This window comes from Panthera onca, chromosome C2, assembly GCF_046562875.1.
Source record: "Panthera onca isolate mPanOnc1 chromosome C2, mPanOnc1 haplotype 2, whole genome shotgun sequence".
In the NCBI taxonomy this organism is placed as follows: domain Eukaryota; kingdom Metazoa; phylum Chordata; class Mammalia; order Carnivora; family Felidae; genus Panthera; species Panthera onca.
In genome coordinates, this window is record NC_138347.1 from 1,274,020 (window position 1) to 1,291,567 (window position 17,548).

The 17,548-nt window shown below is 59.8% G+C and overlaps 1 protein-coding gene and 1 long non-coding RNA gene across 6 annotated transcripts in view; one reads left to right on the forward strand and one right to left on the reverse strand.

The window, feature by feature from the left end:
* COL18A1 (collagen type XVIII alpha 1 chain) overlaps window positions 1–17,548 on the reverse strand; it is a 91,232-nt gene that overhangs the window by 31,954 nt on the left and 41,730 nt on the right. For all 5 annotated transcript variants that reach the window (XM_078452654.2, XM_078452652.2, XM_078452651.2 and 2 more), the window contains one exon: window positions 6,751–7,295. In XM_078452654.2, coding sequence (XP_078308780.2) covers window positions 6,751–7,295 — 545 coding nt within the window. The remainder of the gene's footprint in view (window positions 1–6,750; window positions 7,296–17,548) is intronic.
* LOC145715738 (uncharacterized) lies at window positions 5–15,417 on the forward strand. Its single transcript, XR_014138151.1, has 3 exons — window positions 5–4,117; window positions 14,889–15,023; window positions 15,141–15,417. It is a non-coding gene; the product is annotated as an uncharacterized LOC145715738 (long non-coding RNA).

Sequence of the window (17,548 nt, forward strand, 5' to 3'; positions counted from 1 at the left end):
AAGGCAGAGGGGGAGAGCGGTCACCGTAGGCCCCGAGGCAGTCGGCACGGCCACGCCGGCGCCCGGCTCGGAGCCTGGCGCTGCTGAGGATCTCAGCGGGGTCACGGAGCCGACCGAGGTCCAGGACGAGGCCGTCTTGGAGACGGGAGGGCCCTCGGGTCGCTCCCACTGGGGCTCCAAAGGCACTTGCGTGAGGGGACGGGGAACGGAGGCCGCTCTCCCGGTCAGTGCCGCGTGAGGCAGGGTCGCCAGCGCAGACCTGGAGGGACGGGGCCTCGGGGAGGCGGTGACGGGGACGGGAGAGCCGCGCGTGGCCCCGGCTATTTTGGGGACCGGCAGAGCCCGTGACTGAAAAGCAGCAGGCAAGACTGAAGAAGCCCCAGGGCATACGCAGCGCGGCCCAGCGGAGTCCGTGTGGCCCTCGCTGACTTTCGAGCCCTGAATCGGCTCGGCTGAGACCTCGCTCGCCCTCAGGCACGAGAGGCTACCGGGGCCGCTTTCTAACAGGTTTCCCTGCCTGGAAACGGTGAGTGTCCACACACGCGGTTTCTAGTATTTGCTTTGTTTTTTACTCAACATTTAACCCACTGGGATTTTCTCCGGCGCCTTTTTCCCAAGTAGAAACCACACTCGGTCAATCCTGAGACGTAATGGAAGGGCCTGGGTCAGGGGTCGGCAGAGCTTCTCCGTAAGGGGCCAGCTGGGGAGTCCTCGGTCTCTGTGCTGCCTGGTGCACACCCGCTCGGCATCGGCCACAGCCAGCGCGTGAAGGGCCGAGCGCAGCTGTTCCGAGCGTTACCAACACCGAAATGTCATCGTGTCATTTCCACGTCGCAAGAGTCTCCTTCCGATTCGCCCATTTCAGCGTGTCAAACAAACCCTTTCCCACCTGCACAGAACAGGCGATGCCAGACGGGTCCACAGGCCACGTGCTGACTCACCTCAGTTGTTCTGTTTATTCCTCCAAATGACCTTCAGACTCCCTCCATCACGTGACCCTCGGTCCCCTGACCTTCGTGCTCCACACCAGCAAGGAGCGCGTGACAGCAAACCAACAACACCCCAGTGGGTCCCCAGATGAGCCCTGCTTGAGGGCTCCACTTGCTTTCCAAGGCCGCCTCCTCCAGGAAGCACTCCTGGATCTCTACCCAGGGCTGTGAGCACCTCAGGGGCCAGTCCTGCCAGACTCCGTACTCCCGGCTCCACTCCCCAACTGCTGACAGCGAGGCCTGTGGGGCCGTGTCCCATCTCCGTGTGTGGCTATGCGTGCGTGCCCATGTGTGTGCATGCATGTGCTGCGTGGGTGTGTGCTTACACGCATGTGCACACGCATGTGTGTGCACCTGCCCCTGTGCTTACGCACACGTGCCCTTGCACACACGTGCTCATTCAGGCACACGCACCTGCTCCCGGGAGGCCGGTGAGGGCGGTCGGGCCCAGGCGGGACTTGGGTGGAGGGAGACCCTCGGCTCCCGTTACCGCGAGGTCCTGGTTTTCCCAACGTGCAGGGGAAGGAGGCGGCTGAGGAGGCGGGCGGGGAGCAGTCGGGACGCGGGTGGGTGATCTGTGCTCTGTGCGCACACGCGGTGTCCTCCTTTGCAAGTATGCACGAAAGAGCCGCCATCACGGGCAGCTGGTACGACTCAGGGCCACCAAAGCAGCCACCGGCTCACAAGCTGACATGGGGTGCGCCAAGTGGCAGAGGGTCACTTCCTGTGGCTGGGCTGACTTCGGAAGGCGGTGAAAACGTGGCCGTGGGCAGGACCACGTACCTCATCCCCACTGTTCTCCCACCAGCCACAGCGTGTTCTGGAAGACCAGAGGCAGGAGCTGCCCGTGGCTCCGCGGTCAAAGCCCAGAAGGAAGCCGCCTGGTTCTCAGTTGGACTCAGGATGGTCATCAGTTCTAGAAGGTTCTTCCGGGCACCCGCAGTGAGGACCAGCATGTGCCAAGTGATGTCCAGGCCTCGTGGCGCTCCGAGGCAAGCTGACGGACGGTGGCCGGACCATGGGGCTGAGGGAGCCGGGGGCAGGGTTGCTGTCCACGGGCCTGTCCCCGGGCTGCTAGGTGGCCTCACTGCGGGAGGGTGGTGGTGGCATCCTTCCGGAAGCGTGGAGCTGAGAACTCCATCTCTTTAAGGAAGAAGGTGAGCCGGCACAGAGAGCATGGTCTCAGGGGCCAGAGATGTTTCAACCACACCAACAGTGGCCTGCGTCTAACCCCGAGCCCAGCAGGCCACCCCCACTGCAGCCACTGCTGCCCCTTCAGACCCGGAGTCACCCTCGCCGGTCCCTGCCTCCTCCTGCCGCCGTCCCCCAGGCGCAATGCCGCCCTGCAGCGTCCCGGCAAAGTGCAAGGTCAGAGTGGGGCCCAGCCTTCCCCACAGTGGTCACCGGGGAACTCACTGCAGAGCCATCAGCGGGACTCAGGGACGGCCTGCCCGACCGCGTGGCACAACTACTGAGAGCTCCTCCCTGTGAACCGTGGCAGGGGGAGGACGGGCAGCACAGGGACTGGCTGCAGGCAGGTCCCCGGAGCTGGGCCCAGGGCGAGAGGAAGTCCACGGCCGGGTGCAGGGAGTCAGCTATGGACAGTGCTTGGTATATCTGAGGGACAAGTGTCCCTCCCTTCAAATTCTTGGACGGTCCAACCACCACGGAGGGTGGCCAAGCCGCGCGGGAGAGGTGTGTGAGCGTGTGTGAGAGCTTTGTGTGGATGGGTTATGCGTGAGCACGTGCGTGCATGTGAACGTACACATGTGTGCGTGTGAGCAGATGTGTGCATGCAGTGACAGCACGTGAGAGAGCGTGTGCCAATGTGAGGCGAGTGCACAAGGGTGTGAGAGCAGGCGTGTGCCCGTGTGCATGAACGTGTGCACATACGTGCGCATGCAGTGAGAGCATCGTACGAGAGCACGCGTGTGCATGTAAACACGTGTGCGGGTGTGGTGAGAGAGGGGTGTGCACGTGAGCACAAGTGTGCAGACCAGGAGCAGGGAGCGTTGCAGCGAGGCCCCTGTCCTTCCATACACACAGGTGCCCTCCACCAGCCAGGTTCCTGGGGGCACCATCGCCCACGGGAAATCTGGGCCGTCCTGTAAAAATGCAGGGGTCAGATCAGGGGTCAGCACTGGCATCGTGCTGGGGATGCAAGTTCTCGACCTCAGTCCTGTTGAAGGAGGGACAGGGTCGCCCAGGTGACCGAGTTTGAAGACGCAAGGACAGCACAGGGTGGGTGTTAAATTCTAGAAGGTCGAGCTCTCCGCAGGGCAGCAGGGTGCCCTGGGGGTGGCGGCCATGAGGGGAGGGCATGGGCGCTCCCGGCAGGAGGGGTCAGGGGGCCGGACCTCCGCCGTGACCGTCCCCACAGACCCGTCCCTCGAGGCTCCGGGCTGCCAGCAGCTGAGGCTGTTCGCCAGGCTGCCCGCGGGGGACGCGGCAGGGAGGGCAGTGTTGGCTCCGGCCGCTGCTCCGGGAGCCGCACGCGCTTCCCCGGGGACACGTTTAGCGGGGAAGACGTCAGTGGTGCAAAAGCCACAGACACACGGCAAATATCGGACGGACCTGGAAGCAGACGTGGAATCTGGAGACGTCGCACTTTGTTAACCGTCTGGAACGTGTCCCGTCGCTGCCACGCTGCCGGCTGCGCGGCCGAGTCGCACAATGAGAACCCCGTGCTGCGCACGCTTGTCACTGAGGTCACTGGCCGCGGGCTGCCTCCCTGGGCCCCCCGGATTCTCGGAGGTGGCCTTGACCCGGCCTCGGGGCCCCGCCGGGAAGCGCTGCCTGGTCGCGGGCGGGGGGCTGAGTGAGCCCGTGGGGGGGAGGTGGCTGGTGGCGCTCCGGGCCGGACCCCCCCCCGTCCCGTGACCCACGCCGGCTGCGCTGTGGCTGCCCCGCTTCCTCGGGCCCCGGCCCCGGTGGCTCCTGACCGCCTGCTTGTGTCACCCTGGCCGCCAGCACGACACCGTCTGCTTCCTCTTGGTTCCTTCTCGGGGGGTCGCGTCCGGGCAAGCGCTTCCACCACAGGCTGCTCCTCTCTCTCCCCCAGTCGTGGCAGGAAATGGCAGGGATGTGGCGGCATCACGTCGAGGCCGTCCTACTGTGCGTCACGTCAGGTGAGCACGGTGCATGTCGTAGGAGGGGTGTCGGGTGGGGGATGGCAGTGACCGGGGCGCCCGGCTCTCCCTCGCTCAGGAGGGGCGGGTCTGGGTGCTGGGCTTGGGGGCCACAGGCCCCTGACGACACTTTCCCGGCCATCCCGGGCGTCGAGCCTGCCGTGGCTGCGGGGCACCCTCCTGGCTTCAGTGGACGGGGCGCTTATCTCTGTATAACGTGGCCCACGAGGCCGCGTGCGGGGGGAAGTCCCCGTCGAACAAGGTAGGTGAGCGCTCGGCATGAGGTGCGGCGGCTGGAGCACAGCCTCCGGGAAGGCAGGGGGGCACCCGCAGAAGCCCCCCCCCCCCCCCCGGTGGCCCCAGGGAGGAGCTGCACAGAGCAGGAGAAGCAGGAGCAAGTCGAGGGAGACGCGGCCGCAGAGCTTTAGAAACGGTTAAAAGAATGAAAAGGCACACGACGGCCGAAAGGGTTGGCAATAAGGCAGGCACTGTCCGAACTGCACGGAAGGCAGGACTTCCCAGTAGACGCTTACTACCAAAAGGGACTCAAGAAGAAGAATAAGCCCGAAGAGACCAGGTTTTCCGACCAGAGGCAAACAATCAAGGTTCTGTCCGGACCCGCCTGGACCGCCCGGGAGGGGCCGGAGGAGACGCCGCCCAGCTTCCTCCCGGCGCCCTAAGCCCCGAGCTCGCTTCTGCCAAATCTTGTAAATCACGTGACGTGAGTGATTCTTCTCCAGGAACTTCAATTCAGAAAGTCTGCAAAACCCAGTGCTAAACCGATTTGTCTCCTATTCGACAAGCTTCTCTCGGCCAGCTGGAATCCGTTCAAACACCCACACAGAAAATTCCTGAAGCCTCTAGTCCGTGGGGACATAAGGAGACTTGGCTCAGGTGCATGTGACACAAGCGAAGTCGGCTGGAAGTCAAGCAGCCACCCGGGGCAAGCAGGCCACAGCCCAGCGCCGACGGAGGAGCCTACACCCTGCTCCAGGAGTCCTGTCTTCCTCACCTTCAGAGACTTGGCCACGATAGTACACGCCGTGGGCCTCTTCCACGTAAACACTTTAAATATCTCAACGGTTTGAACAAAAAAGTGACACGGTGAAAACGCAAGTGACAAACTGAGAGCTAAAACTTTAAGTGCACAAAACCAAGGACCATTTTCTTTCACATATAAAGAGTTTGTAAAAGTCAATAAGAAATTATTGAACCCCCAAGACAAAAGTGCAAAGACCATAAATGGGCCAGTCACAAAAGAAGAAATGCAAATAGCCAAAAGCCATGTAAAAAAAAAAAAATCTAAGTCTGTCTACACTAGCAACCGAGAAATGCAAGTTAAAACACCCAGACACCATCTGCCTATTTCGAGTGGCGAATGTGTTTTGCACACGTGACACGCAGCCCCGATGAGGCACAGGGAGGAGGCGCCGGGCGTCCTCACCCGCGACAGTGGTGACCCGGGCAACCCTGTCCCCACCCGCACACAGGCAGCCTTTCTGCTGAAGTGTTAGAGACGTGGGGACACACGGGACGCTTTTTTGTCCTCCGCTTCCCGGGAAGTCACACGACAAACAGCCAGTGGACACAGCCCCCGCCTCGACAGACGGCTCTGACTTCTTTGCAGTTAATCACGTTTGAGGATCAAAGCGAAAACACAAAGAGGCCCAGTTTCGTATCAAAGTCCTGCTGGCTCCCAGACCCGAAGGGTTAAAGTTCCTGCCAGAGGCGAAAGGTCAGCTTTCAGCACCCAGGTCACCAGGACTTAGAACAACTTTCATGAAGCAGCCTTTCTCTAGGCAATAATTAACTTTCTGTCCCCCGGGGACACGGCCCCTTTCAGCACACACAGGGGCCCCTGTCTGGACCGCTGAGCGGGGACGCTCTAGCCGCCGGCTGGCTCCAGTGTCAGGGTTTGGGGGTCTGTGGCTCAGTGCCCGTGGAGGGTGTCCGCGCGATGTTCACGGGAGGCGGGGAGTCCGGCTCAAGTTTCCAACAAGCGTGGGCGCTGAGGGCCCGGGAGAAAGACCCCCTCCAGGCTCTGGGATCCGCCTGCCCCCAGAATGAAAGGCCGAGGCCAGGCCTAGGGGTGGGGGCTTCCCCGAGGACATGGCGGGACCGCCACGAGCCAGTTGCCCTGGCGAAATTCTGCCCTCGCTGCTCGGAAGCCGCGCTGAGGGCCTGCTGAGCAGTTTGGTGAAAATAAGGTCATCGGCACGTTGACGGGGCGGGTGAGTGCGCCCTCCAGGGTGCAGCCCGCCCCCACAACAGCCCACGCTCAGGGCCACGCCACGTGCACAGCTCACGTGGCTGGGCCGGGATGCCGACTCCCGTCTGCCCCGTGGGGCAGGGGGGCCCGGACCCCGGGGTCACCGCGGGCACCACGCACAACGGAGGGGCTCTCGTGTGCCGCGGATGGGGTCCAGTTGGGAAGGGGTCGGTGCCGGGGGGCCTCCGAGACTTCCACCACATCCCCAACCGGGGCCTGCACTCAAGCGGCCGGCGGCCCCGCCCCGCGGGCGGTCCTCTCCCTGGCGCTGCTGCACAAGGCAGGAGGCAGACCGTCCCTTGACCCGGTGGCCAGACCCCCACACCAGGGCCGGTCCCCACACCAGCGGTGGCTGTCAGCTTACCTGGAACCTGCTGGGGTCTGCTCCTCCAGCCTGGGCCACGAAGAGGCCGGCGCCGGGCTCCAGCTCCAGGGCCCGCGGGGAGCGCACCAAGGGCACCCTCTGGAACAGCTCGCAGTCCACGAACAGCGCCACGGTCGCGCCGTCCACGCTGAGTGCGAAGCGCGTCCACTGGCCGGTGAAGGCGGGCAGGCGGAAGCTGGCGGCCGTGCGGGTGCGGGTGGCGCCGGGCTCGGTGTACAGGAGCTGGATGTGCTGCTGCCCGTCACGCACGGCCGACAGCTTCACGCCCACGGAGACCACCGCCTGGGCCGCGTCCGTGATGGCGAACAGCACCCCCGCGCCCTCGGTGGCGGGCCGGACGTGGAAGAACAGTGAGAAGTCGCGGAAGAACGGGCTGGGGAAGTGGTACCGGGCCACCTGGCCGCTGTTGGCATCCGGGCCGAAGACGAAGGCCGGCCCGACGTCAGGGTCGTCCACCTGGGTGACCTGCTGGGGAGGCGGCTCTCCGAGCAGCTGCAGGAGCCCCACCTCCGTGCCCAGGCTCTCTGCAAAGAGGAGGGAGACCCCGGTGAGGCTGCGCGTGGGAGAGACCAAGCAGGCAGGGTGCCAGGGGGACACTGAGTCACGAGGGGCTCCCCACCCGCCTGGCACCTGCCCCGCCTCTCCGGGCACCCTCCCGGGGCCGGGGCTTGTGGCTCACAGGCCCAAGGGGGACGCCACGGGAACCGCCCCAACCAGGGGGGGCGAGGATGTGGTGGGGCAGCCCGCGGAGGGTGCCGGGGGCTGCGCCCCATCCGCGCCCCATGCTCAGGCCCCACTCCACCTCCACGACCCCCATGCCCACCCTCGGACAGCGGGAACAATACTCCGGCACCAGTCGAGGCACCTGCCCGGGGTGCTGACTGCATTACAGAGGAGAGAAAGCTGAACGCCAAGCAGCTCCCTGTGGTTTTACTATGTTACGAACCGGCCTGGAAACTAATCAAAGCCCTGGGGGTAGAAAATCAGAACGGGAGGCTGGGCTGTCCTGGCTTGAACCAGTCCTGTGTCCTGCGCCTGCTCGTAGGCGAATCCCACTCAAGTGCCCCAGGTTTGCCAGGGGCTTCCCTCCCCTCCCACGGTGTCCACGCTGCAGTGCCACAGCCACCCTGACCTGGAGAGGGGCCACGTGGTGGATGAGCCACTGGGGAGAACGTGATCTCCTTCACCAACGGATGCTCACACTGGACGGCCCTCCCTTCTGCTCAAGCACCCTCTTCCTCGGTGTCCTAGAGCACGTGAGCTCTGGTCTAGGCCGGGGACACGGCCATGGTGCCCGGTGTTCTCCCTCATTTCTCACCCTTCCAGGTAGGACCAGAGGCTGCTGTCGGGGCGGGGGAGGGACACAGGCCCTGCTCTCCACGACCTGGTCCTGGGCCCCAGCAGGGCCTGACTTGGCCATGCACCTGTACCTGCCTGAGCCTGCAGGTGTAGCACTGAGGAGAACGCCTCCAAGGCATGCAAGCCCGACGACCTCGGACCAGGAGTGCCAGGTGCTGGGGGCAGAGGGCAGGGCCCACCTCTCTGTCCAGGGAGCCCGGTCACTGCCGGACACAGGAGGGGGCACACACCCGTTCAAGGAGACACCTATACGTTGGTGGCTTCCTGCACGCACACCCACTTTACCAGGCGGAGCCCAGTCCACCGTGGTTGGAGCCACGGTCCAGCCAAGGGCCCCGACCCGAAGCCTTTTCTCTCAAGACCCCCACCTACTGTCCGGGTGTGGTCGACCTCCGAGGTGTGACTCACACGGGGGAGACGCTCTTCTGGGAAGGGGCTGCCGACGCGCAGATGTCCCGAGGACCGTGGCGAGCGAGCCTGTGACCGTGCGCTCGGATATGTGTGCGTCTGTCTGTGTGTGATGGGGACCTGGGGTCTGTCCCTGAGCCGCAGGGCCAGGCTGACCTGGGACTTCCCAGGTCAGAGCAGGGGGAAGAAATACTGAACCCCGACTTCCTAAGGCAAGTTCTGTCTTTCAAAGAGCTCTTTGAGAACAAAGCATGAAAACAGAAGAGAGACAGACACCACCCACATGAGGACATGCACTTTGGATTCCTGCCAGGCCTGGCGCTCCCGGGCAGGGGTGGGCCTCTGCACCCTGCACGGGCCTGACGTCGCGCCCGGTAGGCAGCACCACCAGCCACCCGGGGTCCCCCGAGGCTCACAGGCAAGACCCTCATGCCGATGGGAAGTGGGGGGCGGGGGGGCCTTCCGCGAAGACGCCGGGCTCCGGGAGGACAGCGGTCCCTTGACGCTCAAAGACAGACACTGCTGGCCACCAAGATGGTGGCTGCTGTGATCGTCCCTTCATATCAGAAGTTCCCGGGGCCTGAGGGTGCACTCAGGGAGATGTTCTGAGATGAAGAAAACAGGACTCTCAGCGGCCTGTGTGCTAATGGCCCTGCTGTCCTGACTCAGCTGTCCTCAGAGTTACACGTGGATATGCCCACCACTGCCCTTCCTCCCGGGCGGCTAGAAGTTCTCCAAATTAATTCAGAATGCAAGATGCACCAGCCGCTGTTGTCCTGGGCTGAAAGACAGCAGCATGCTACAGGGGCAGCCCCGTGGAGACCAGCGACTCACAGACGGCTCCTTCTTTCTCTCCGTGAAATGCCTCATGGTTCCCATCGGGAGTAAGCCTCTGAAGGCCACGGCCCTAAAATCACTGGAACTAATAAGTGATTATAGCAAGCTTATAAGATACAAGATTAATATACAAAATTCACTTTCCTATATACCAGTAATGAGCAAGCAGGATTTGCAAAACATAATACCATTCACATTAGCTTTCCCACAGATTAGTTACTTAGGTGTAAATATAACAAATATATGTGCAACATCTACGTGAGGGAAACTATAAGACTCTGCTGAACTAAATTAAAGACCTAAATAAACGCAGAGATATTCCATGTTCATGGATAGGAAGACTCAATACTGTGAAGATGTCAGTTCTTCCCAACTCGGTCTGTCTGTAGATTGAATGTGATCCCCATTAAAACCCCAGCAAATCATTTTGTGGCTATTGACAAACCGATTCTAAAGTTTATAGAGAGACAAAACACCCAGAATAGCCAACACGATGTTGAAAAAGAACAAAGTTGGAGGACCGACACTACTGACTTCAGGACTCACTGTAAAACTACAGTGATCAAGACAGTGTGGTGGTAGAGAAAGGACACACAAATCGATCCATAGGACAGAACGGAGAACCCAGAAGGAGAGCCACACAGAGACAGCCGACGGATCCCTGACAAAGGAGCAAAGGCAATCAAGGGGGCTAAGAGTCTCTTCCACAAGGGGCGCTCAAAGGGGAATCTGGACGCAGACCTTACACTGTTCACAACAGTTCACTCACAACGGATCGCAGACCCAAACGTAGAATGCAAAACTATCGAACCCCTGGAAGACGATACAGGAGAAATCCTCGGGGACCTTGGACAGGGGGACGACGTTTTAGATACAACACCAAAGGTACAACCTAACTGATAAGCTGGACTGCGTCAAAATGTAAAATCTCTGTTCCGCGAAAGACACTGGTAAGAGATGAGCAGACAAGCCAGAGGCTGGGAGAAATATTTGCAACACGTATATCTGATAAAAGAAGATATATCCAAAATACACAAACACTTAAAACTCAGCAATAAGAAAACGGACAGCCCGATTAAAAAGTAGGCCAAAGACCCGAAGAGACACCTCACCAGAGAAGACATACAGACGTCACACGTCATCAGGGAAATGAAAATGAGGAGGGTACCTGTTGGGATGAGCATTGGGTGTTGTACGGAAACAAATTTGACAATAAATTTCATATTAAAAAAAAAAAAGAAAGAAAATGAAAACGACAACGACGTCACCGTGCACCCGTGAGAACGGCCACAACCCGGAACCCCGACAACACGGATCGCTGGCGGGGACGCGGAGCAGAAGGAACGCTCCCTCACTGCTGGCGGGAAAGCAGAGAGGGGCAGCCGCCGCGGAGGAAGGTTTGCCGGTTTCTTACAAAACCGAACACCCTCTGACCATGCGACCCAGCGGTCGTGCTCCTTGAGGTCTACCCAGAGGAGGTGAACGTTCACGTCCACACGACAACCCGCAGGCGGATGTTTACAGCAGCTTTATTCATAACTGCCAGACCTTGGAAGCAACCAAGGTGCCCTTCGGGAGGTGATGGGCAAACACACGGGTGCGTCCAGACGACGGGATGGTATTCGGCGCTAAGAAGGAGTGGGCCGTCACGCCACGAAGACACGGAGGGTCCGCAGGTGCATCCCACTAAGAGACAGCAGCCAATCTGAAAAGGCTGCATCCTGTACGATTCTATCTGTGCGACGCCCTGGAAAAGGCGGGACCATGGAGGCAACAGCAAGGTCAGGGGTTGCCAGAGGTAGTGGGGGTGGTGTGGATAAATGGATAGAAGGCGGAGGCTTTTAGGGCAGTGAAAACACTCCCTCCTCATTACAACGCCGTGACGGTGGACAGCTGTCGTTACACATTTGTCCAAACCCACACAACACGCACCACTAAGAGCGAGTCCAGTGGAAACTACGAACTCTGGGTGATGAGGTGTCAGTGCAGGTTCATAGATGGCAATAAACACACAAGTCAGGTGGAGGCTGTTGACAGCGGGGGAGGCTGTGCGTGTGTGGGGGTGGGGGCAAGTGGGACACTTTCTGACAATCCACCGAGATGAGACGAGCCAGTTATCAGCCACATACACCCAACAACGGTGGAGAAGGTCCCCGAGACACTGTCTCATCCTACTTTCTTGTTAGAATAGAACATAAGGACCTCAGTGAGACAGATGGGCAGAGGCTCCCTGAACCTCATGAAGTGTCTAAAGAAAGCTCCGGACCCGTCATGTTGTTACATACAGTCGCAACCACAAAGGAAAAAACGTCTGGGGTGAGTGCAGAACGTAAGGTCAGTGTCAAAGAGGAAAATACACTGAGAACAAACGTTTCAGGAAATATCAAAGGCTGTAAAGGTGGACTGAGAGACTAACGAACACCCTAGGAAGTGGAGACGTGCTCTCACCCCGTGGGCTCCACCTTTAACAATCACACTTGTCTGCACGTTGTGCGCACACCGTGGCCCCAAGATGTCCATTCCGCAGCGTCTGGAACCTGCACATGGTCCTTTGCAGGTGTGATTAATGTTTCGGCCCCAGATGGGCAGATTAACCAGATCTAATGACATACATCCTTAAAAGCGTGTGTGTCTCCCAGCCAGGGGCACTTGGGCAGCCCCCGGAAGCTGGAAAAGGCAGGGGACGGACTCTTCCCTGCAGTCCCCAAAAGCAACACAGGACAGACACCTTGATTTTAGCCCAGTGAGACGGATTTCGGAATTCTGCCCTCCAGAACCATCAGGTTGCACATCTGAATTGTTTTAAGCCACTAAGTTTGCGGTTATTTGTTACAGCAGCCACAGGACACACGCACGTACGCAAATCCACAGAGGGAACGGGAAACCAGCAGCGAGGGGGCTCGGAGCTGGCTTCAGCTCTCTCTTGTGTGACTCCCATCTCAATGCCAGCGTAGCTCATGAGCTAGTTCTGGGATAAAAATGTAACCCAGGAGAGAAGCAGCAGAGGACAAGATGATGGGGCAGAGTGGTCCTAAGGGATGAGAATGGCAGGCAGAGGCGGTCCCCCAGGGCCAGAACTTGCGGGCTTGGGAGAAGGAAGGCTCACTCTAAGCCCCGGCTGCTCTCTGCACACCCTCTCCTCCTCGGAACTGAGGCCCATATCTGCAGAGCCTGCTCCTTCCAAGTGGGGCTGCCCACAGACCTCTGTGTAAGGAGCCCTGTCAGGAGGCGGGCGTCCCCAAACAGTTCTACGTACTTCGAACACATGCCGAGGCTCCCGGAACACTGGATGTGCTGCTTGGAGCGGACAAGGGAGCACCCACAGCCACTCTTGCCGGTCACAAGGTCAGCCTCTCTGGGCGCATGGCCCCAGTACAGGAAGGGGCTGCTGAGCCTCCTGCGTACTCCAAGAATCAGGAGATCAGAAAGAGAACATAGAGGGAAAGCAGCATGGCAGTGGGGGAGAGGCTGGGCCCGTATACCAGGAAGAGAAATGATCCCAAACAAGATCCTACACTGGAATCACTGACACACAAAACTCAACCGTGTGAAGCTGAGCATCTGCCCCCACTGCCTGCTTTGTGGGTTCTCTCCAGACAGGTGTCAAGACAAAAACAAATTGCATATTACATGTGACAATCACATTCTCACATGGTAAACCTGATCTGATATCCAGATGGATGGATGGATGGATGGATGGATGGATGGATATGTGGATGAATGGATGTGTGGGTGGATGGATGGACAGATGAATAGGTTGGTGGGTGGGTGAGTGGATGAATGGATGGATGGATGGATGGATGGATGGATGGATGGATGGATGTGTGGGTGGACAGATGGGTGAGTGGATGGATGGATGGATGGATGGATGGATATGTGGATGAATGGATGTGTGGGTGGATGGATGGATAGGTGAATAGGTTGGTGGGTGAGTGGATGGATGGATGGATGGATGGATGGATGGATGGATGGATATGTGGATGAATGGATGTGTGGGTGGATGGATGGACAGATGAATAGGTTGGTGGGTGGGTGAGTGGATGGATGGATGGATGGATGGATGTGTGCATGGATGGATGGATGGATGGATGGGTGGATGGATGGATGAGTGGGTGGATAGATAGGTGAGTGGATGGATGGATGGATGAATGGATGGATGGGTATGTGGATGAATGGATGTGTGGGTGGATGGATGGATAGGTGAATAGGTTGGTGGGTGAGTGGATGGATGGATGGATGGATGGATGGATGTGTGCATGGATGGATGGATGGATGGATGGATGGATGGGTGGATGGATGGATGTGTGGGTGGACAGATGGGTGAGTGGATGGATGGATGGTTAGGTGGATGGGTGGGTGGGTGGGTGGGTGGATGGATGGATGGATGAGTGGGTGGATAGATAGGTGAGTGGATGGATGGATGGATGGATGGATGGATGATGGATGGATGGATGGATGGATGGATGGGTATGTGGATGGATGGATGTGTGGGTGGATGGATGGATAGGTGAATAGGTTGGTGGGTGAGTGGATGGATGGATGGATGGATGGATGGATGGATGAATGGGTGGATAGATAGGTGAGTGGATGGATGGATGGATGGATGGATGGATGGATGGATGGGTATGTGGATGAATGGATGTGTGGGTGGATGGATGGATAGGTGAGTAGGTTGGTGGGTGAGTGGATGGATGGATGGATGGATGGATGGATGTGTGCATGGATGGATGGATGGATGGATGGATGGATGAGTGGGTGGATAGATAGGTGAGTGGATGGATGGATGGATGGATGGATGGATGGTTAGGTGGATGGGTGGGTGGGTGGATGGATGGGTGATGGATGGACATATGGGTGAATGGATGGGTGGATAGATGGATGGATGGGTGGGTGGATGGATGGATGGGGTGAGTGGGTGGGTGAACGGATGGATGGATGGATGGATGGATGGATGGATGGATGGATGAGTGGGTGGATAGATGGGTGGGTAGATGGATAGATGGATGAATGGGTGGGTGGGTGGATGGATGTGTGGGTGGATGGATAGATAGGTGAATAGGTGGGTGGGTGAGTGGATGGATAGATGGACGGATGGGTGGGTGAGTGGATGGATGGATGGGTGGATGAAAGTGGGTGGGTGGACCAGCTGCTCACATGAAATATAATAGTAACAATAGTTCAAGATTTGATTTCTCAACTGAAAAGGAAAGCGGTCACAAATGACTTCCCTGTGGCAGGACGGACAACCCCTTCACTAAGGGGAAGGACGGTGTCAGGGAGATGGTCCTATGAGTCCCCATGGAGGGTCCAACCTGCCAGTACATGGGCACAATCGCAGCCGCCATCTTGCTCCTCCTCAGTGAGGCCAAAGGTGAGCTCCTGTCTGCACGATGTCCTACCAGTTCTTCAGTGCAGGAAGGAATAACCACCGGAGACAACGGTAAGCTTGGTGCTCCTGGGGTGGATGGTCAAGGAGACCCCATTCCAAGCGCTGCTAACCTCCTTACCTGCAGACAATGTCATCCACCGATTTGGGCACCTGATACCCCAGCAAGAAAGAATGAGACACCAAAGCCACTGCAGGTGCATCTGTGCGAAGCTCAGTCGGCGTCCTCAAACGGTATTTGTAGGTTGCCAAGAGGTGAAAGGTAAGCCTAAGTATTTTTCCATGAAGGTGGTCTGGTCTGGTCTTAAAGTGAAGTGAGGCCTCAAGTCATTGAAGCACTTAAACCACACTGTTTCTGAATTCACGTTTCGTTAAACAGTAGACGCAAAGCCCAGCAGTGGGGAAGCCTGAGCACACGGCGGGTCCAGGGCAGACGTCCCCAGAAGACAGTGCCAGCCTCAGAACCGTCACAGTGACGGGACCCCACCGGCCACCTGGGGTCCTCGCAGCCTGGGGTTCTGCTTGTCCGGCGTCCATGTGGCACTTGGGTCCAGTCCGGGAGCTAGGCTGCCTGGGTCCAGCTCCCAGCTCCCTCTTGCTAGCCGGGCAGCGCACACACATCTTTATCCCCATTTGACTCAGTTTCTCCCCTGTACACAAGCGTAACAACACCTGCTCCAGGCTCAGAACATGACCTTGTCTTCACCGTCAGGCTGCACGTTACTGTGCTGTGGCGATGCCCCCACTTGGTGCCCCCTTTCCCAGGGGACAGTCCCCCTGCTGGCTGAGCCTCTCCCGTATGGGGGGCCTACTTATTTTTCTCTGGGGCCTGAGAGACAAGCCCACAGAGACAGACTTGACACAGGTCCCCAACGGCGTACTGACCCATGGCCAGCTCCAGCCCCATCATGGGAGCTCCCATAGCAGCCCTCTCCTCTCGACCACCTCCCTGGGCCCCAACCAGTGGCTGCACTGTCCCCGCCCCCCCCCCCCCCCCAGTCCAGGGCTGGTGCCAGCCACTCCCCCCCAACTCTCCCTGCGGGAATAAGAAGAAAGCAGATAAGGAGAGGCACTTCCAAGGGGCTGGACAGAGCTGCAGCTCGGGCTGGTGTGCTGGGACCAAGTGATCCGTCCACACCCCATTGCCCCAGCGTGAAGGGAGTGGGGGCCATCTCTGCCCTGGAGCCTGTGGCCCCCACGTAGGACACACTCGAGAGAAGGGACAGAAATGGCGGTGCCTTGGTGGGGAGCCTCTGTGGGGAGTTCTGGTGGGGGTCCCGGGAAAGAAGCAGCACACACCCTTCGGGTCTCCCTCTGCTATAGAAAACCGCCCCCCCACAATCCCCCCCGCCATAATCCCCCTCCCCCACAGCCTCCCAATATCCAGGTGGCCCAAGGACGTCCCTCAGCCAGGACCCTCACACTCACTGCTGGAGGACCAGTTACCAACACGAAGGAGGGGACTAGGGTCCCCCTTAGTCCCTTCCCTCCGGATCAGGGCCTTCCTCCCGCCCCGCCCACCCCCATCAAGTGGCCTAGCAGTGGGTGGTCCCCAGCCCCCAGCTCTGGCTCCCCTGGGGACCCTCGCCCCGCCAGACCACACCCAGGAGGGGTCCCTGCTGTGATGGAGGCCTGACCCCCACCTCTGACCTGAGGGGGCACAGGCAGTTAGCACTGACAGAGGAATTCCCCAGGATTCCGCCGGGAACACGGCCTCCCTGACCGGCGGGGGCCCTGCCAACGTGTGCAGATGTCCAGTGAGAAGTCCCTTTCAGGCCACTTGGCTGACTGAGGCAGCTGCAGTCAGAGAAATTCCACACCCCACGCAGCCCTGCCTGCTGCATGAGAACCGCCCCCCCCAGCCCCAGCTCCCGCCCTTGTTCCCTGGCAGCCACAGGGCCCTTGGCTGTGCACACACTGGGACTGCAGGGCCCCACGCAGGATGCTCCTCGGCCAGACGACCTCCTGGCCACTCCTGCTCACTCACACGCAGGGTTCAGCCTGCCTGCTCGTCCGTCCGCGGCAGCCACGGTCCCCCTCCATCCCATCCCACACGCTTCCTCCTTGGAGGTGGGCACAGGGACACATCCCTGAGGGGACCAGCAGCGTGACACCCCCCACCTTGGGGTCCAGTGCAGCCCGCTCTGAAGTTCAATGACCCCAGGGACTGAAGCAGGCCAAGGCCGCTCCCGAGGGCGTGGGGTGGGGGGCAGGGGAAGCAGGACACACAGCCCGACGGGGATGGGCCGGGGCCTCGAGGGTCAACGGGAGCAGGCACGCTGTTCAGGGGCCCACCCGTGGAGGCAGAGGCAGCTGGGGGGCCTTTCTAAGGTTACGGCCCTGCCCTGTCCCCTGCCCACCACGGGGCGATGGGGCACAGCCCACATGGGGGGTGAGGCCCAGGAGCGGCCCCCAGAGCTCACAGATCCAGATGGGGCAGCCCCTGACCTCCACAGACCCGCTGCTCACACGGCTGTGACCCCTTGACCTTCTAAGCAGCAAGAACCCTCCCTCCAGCATCGAACCCTGGAGGCCTCCTCAGCCTCCATGAACCACCCCCTAGCCATGCACACTGGACCACAATGGGCCAGAGGAGCCAGAATTTGGCTGGCAGGTCAGGTCACAGCCTCATGCCTCTGTCTCCACCACCCCACCCCCCCCCCCCCCCCGCCACCCCGGTAACTGCGAGTGTCAATGGCTCTCTTGGAGCCACGGGGAGGACGGAAGGAGCCACGACCTTCAGACGGGGATTGCTCCCGAGCCTGGGCCCTTGTCGTGCACCGTGCC